The 2,500-nt window shown below is 41.4% G+C and overlaps 1 protein-coding gene across 1 annotated transcript in view; it reads left to right on the top strand.

Annotated features, from left to right (window-relative positions):
* Positions 1–1,648, top strand: part of LOC138347462 (uncharacterized) — a 1,743-nt gene extending 95 nt beyond the window's left edge. The window contains exon 1 of the mRNA XM_069295758.1: positions 1–1,648. This exon is cut by the window's left edge and continues 95 nt beyond it. Coding sequence (XP_069151859.1) covers positions 1–1,648 — 1,648 coding nt within the window.
* The last annotated feature ends 852 nt before the right edge of the window (positions 1,649–2,500 follow it).

Below are 2,500 nucleotides of genomic sequence, written 5' to 3'. Positions count from 1 at the left end.
TTTATTCACACAAATCATTGAGTTGAGAGTGGACGCTGAGAAAGTTCAGGGAGAAATTGGTGGATATCGACAAAATGTTGATAACCACATCACTGAAATCTTGGACTTTCGTGCTACAACTACACAGAAACTAGAGGGACTACAGAAGGAAAATGAGAACCTTCGTGCAGAACTCGTCGTTTTGTGTCGGGCTGTGGCTGCGTTGAGTTCGACTCGTGTTGAATCATCTAAGGTTAAGATTCCAGACCCTAAAGCCTTCAGTGGCGCAAGGAGTGCTAAAGAACTTGAAAATTTCATATGGGACATGGAACAGTACTTTACCGCTGCAAGGGTGCCGGACGCTGATAAGTTAAACATTACCACAATGTACTTGTCGGGTGATGCGAAACTTTGGTGGAGGACTCGTAATGAAGACGACGTAAGTGCTGGTCATCCTAGAATTGATACATGGGATAAGCTAATCAAAGAAATGCGTGATCAATTTCTTCCTAGCAATGCATCTTGGCTTGCAAGGGATAAATTAAAAAGGTTAAGGCAGACGGGTTCAGTGAGGGAATATATAAAAGAATTTACCTCTGTGATGTTAGACATACAAAATATGTCTGATGAGGATAAACTTCACAATTTCATTTCGGGCATGCAAGGCTGGGCTCAAAACGAACTACGAAGGCAGAATGTTAAAGATCTGCCTGGGGCAATTGCTGCTGCTGATTCGTTGGTAGATTTTCGGACGACTCGTCCTTCGACAGATGTCCCTTCTACTTCGAAAAATAAGAAAAAGAATGAAAAGAAAGGGGAATGGAGAAAGGATAGTCGTAAAGAGAATGCAAACGATAAAGGAAAGGCACAAATGAAGGATGGGAAAGACAGACCCAAGAGTAATGATGGAAACTCTAATGGCTGTTGGACTTGTGGTGGTCCTCATTTGGCCAAATCTTGTCCAAACCGGGAAAAAGTGAATGCTTTGCTTGCTGGTAATGTGAATCAAAGGGAGGAGGATGAAGAAATCGTGGCTGCAATGGCAAACCTATTGGGATTGTCCTTCAATCACATTATGGGGATCAATAATGTTGGAGAGATCTCTAGCACTTCTAATCCTCATGGTTCCTTAATTCATATAGAAATGAAAGTGAAGGAACAATGTGTGATGGCAATGGTTGATACAGGGGCCACACACACGTTTGTAGATGTGAAGATTGCTACAAAATTGGGGCTGAAGTTGTCTAAAAGCCCTTCCTACATCAAGACAGTCAATGCTAAGGCACAAGCCATTGTGGGCATGGCTTATAGTGTGTCTATGTCGACTGGATGTTGGGTGGGAAAACATAATTTGATGGTGATGCCGCTTGGAGACTTTGAAATTATACTTGGGATTGATTTCCTAAGAAAATACCAGTTTGTTCCGTTTCCTCACTTAGATGGAGTGATGGTAATGAGTGGAAGTGATGCTGGTTTTCTGAAGGGTGTTCATCCGTTTGGAAACATTCATAAAGTTGCGAAAAAGAAAGACAAGGAAATGTTGTTGTCTGCTATGTCAATCGACAAAGGGCTGAAGAAGGGTGATGAGACCATACTTGCTGCCTTGGTCGAAATTAAACCTGATGTGAAGATGGAAGTGCCCGATTGTGTTGCTGAATTACTTAAATAGTATGCTGATGTTATGCCTCCTGAATTACCAAAGAAATTACCACCAAGGAGGGATATTGATCACAAGATTGAGTTACTGCCTGGTACGGTTGCCCCTGCACAAGCTCCTTATCATATGGCTCCTAAAGAATTGGTTGAACTATGCAAACAATTGAATGAATTGCTAGATGCTGGATTGATTCAGCCGTCTAAGGCTTCATATGGTGCTCCTGTTTTATTCCAAAAGAAACAGGATGGAACAATGAGAATGTGTGTGGACTACCGGGCGCTGAATAAGGCAACTATAAAGAACAAATATCCGGTTCCGTTGGTGCAAGATTTAATGGACAGGTTAAGCAAGGCATGCTGGTTTACAAAACTTGATTTGAGGGCAGGCTATTGGCAGGTTAGGATAGCAGAGGGTGATGAACCAAAAACAACATGTGTAACTAGATATGGTTCCTATGAATTCCTTGTAATGCCGTTTGGGCTGACTAATGCCCCGGCAACATTCTGCAATTTAATGAACAATGTACTGTTTGACTATCTTGATGACTTTGTTGTTGTTTATTTAGATGACATTGTTATATATACTCGAACGTTGGAAGAACATGTTAATCACCTAAGTCTGGTTCTGTCTCAATTGAGAAAATACACACTTTATGTCAAGATGGAAAAGTGTGAATTTGCTCAACAAGAGATAAAGTTCTTGGGGCATCTTGTTAGTAAAAACCAAGTTTGAATGGATCCTAAGAAAGTGCAGGCCATTGTTGATTGGCAGGCACCTCGTCATGTGAAGGATTTGAGGTCGTTTCTTGGCTTGGCTAACTATTATCGAAAGTTTATTGCTGGTTACTCAAAGAAGGCAGCGTCT

This window comes from Solanum lycopersicum, chromosome 3 (genome assembly GCF_036512215.1).
Source record: "Solanum lycopersicum chromosome 3, SLM_r2.1".
NCBI classification, from domain to species: domain Eukaryota; kingdom Viridiplantae; phylum Streptophyta; class Magnoliopsida; order Solanales; family Solanaceae; genus Solanum; species Solanum lycopersicum.
Note: the sequence above shows the minus strand (reverse complement) of the source record. Positions and strands in the feature narration are given on the sequence as shown.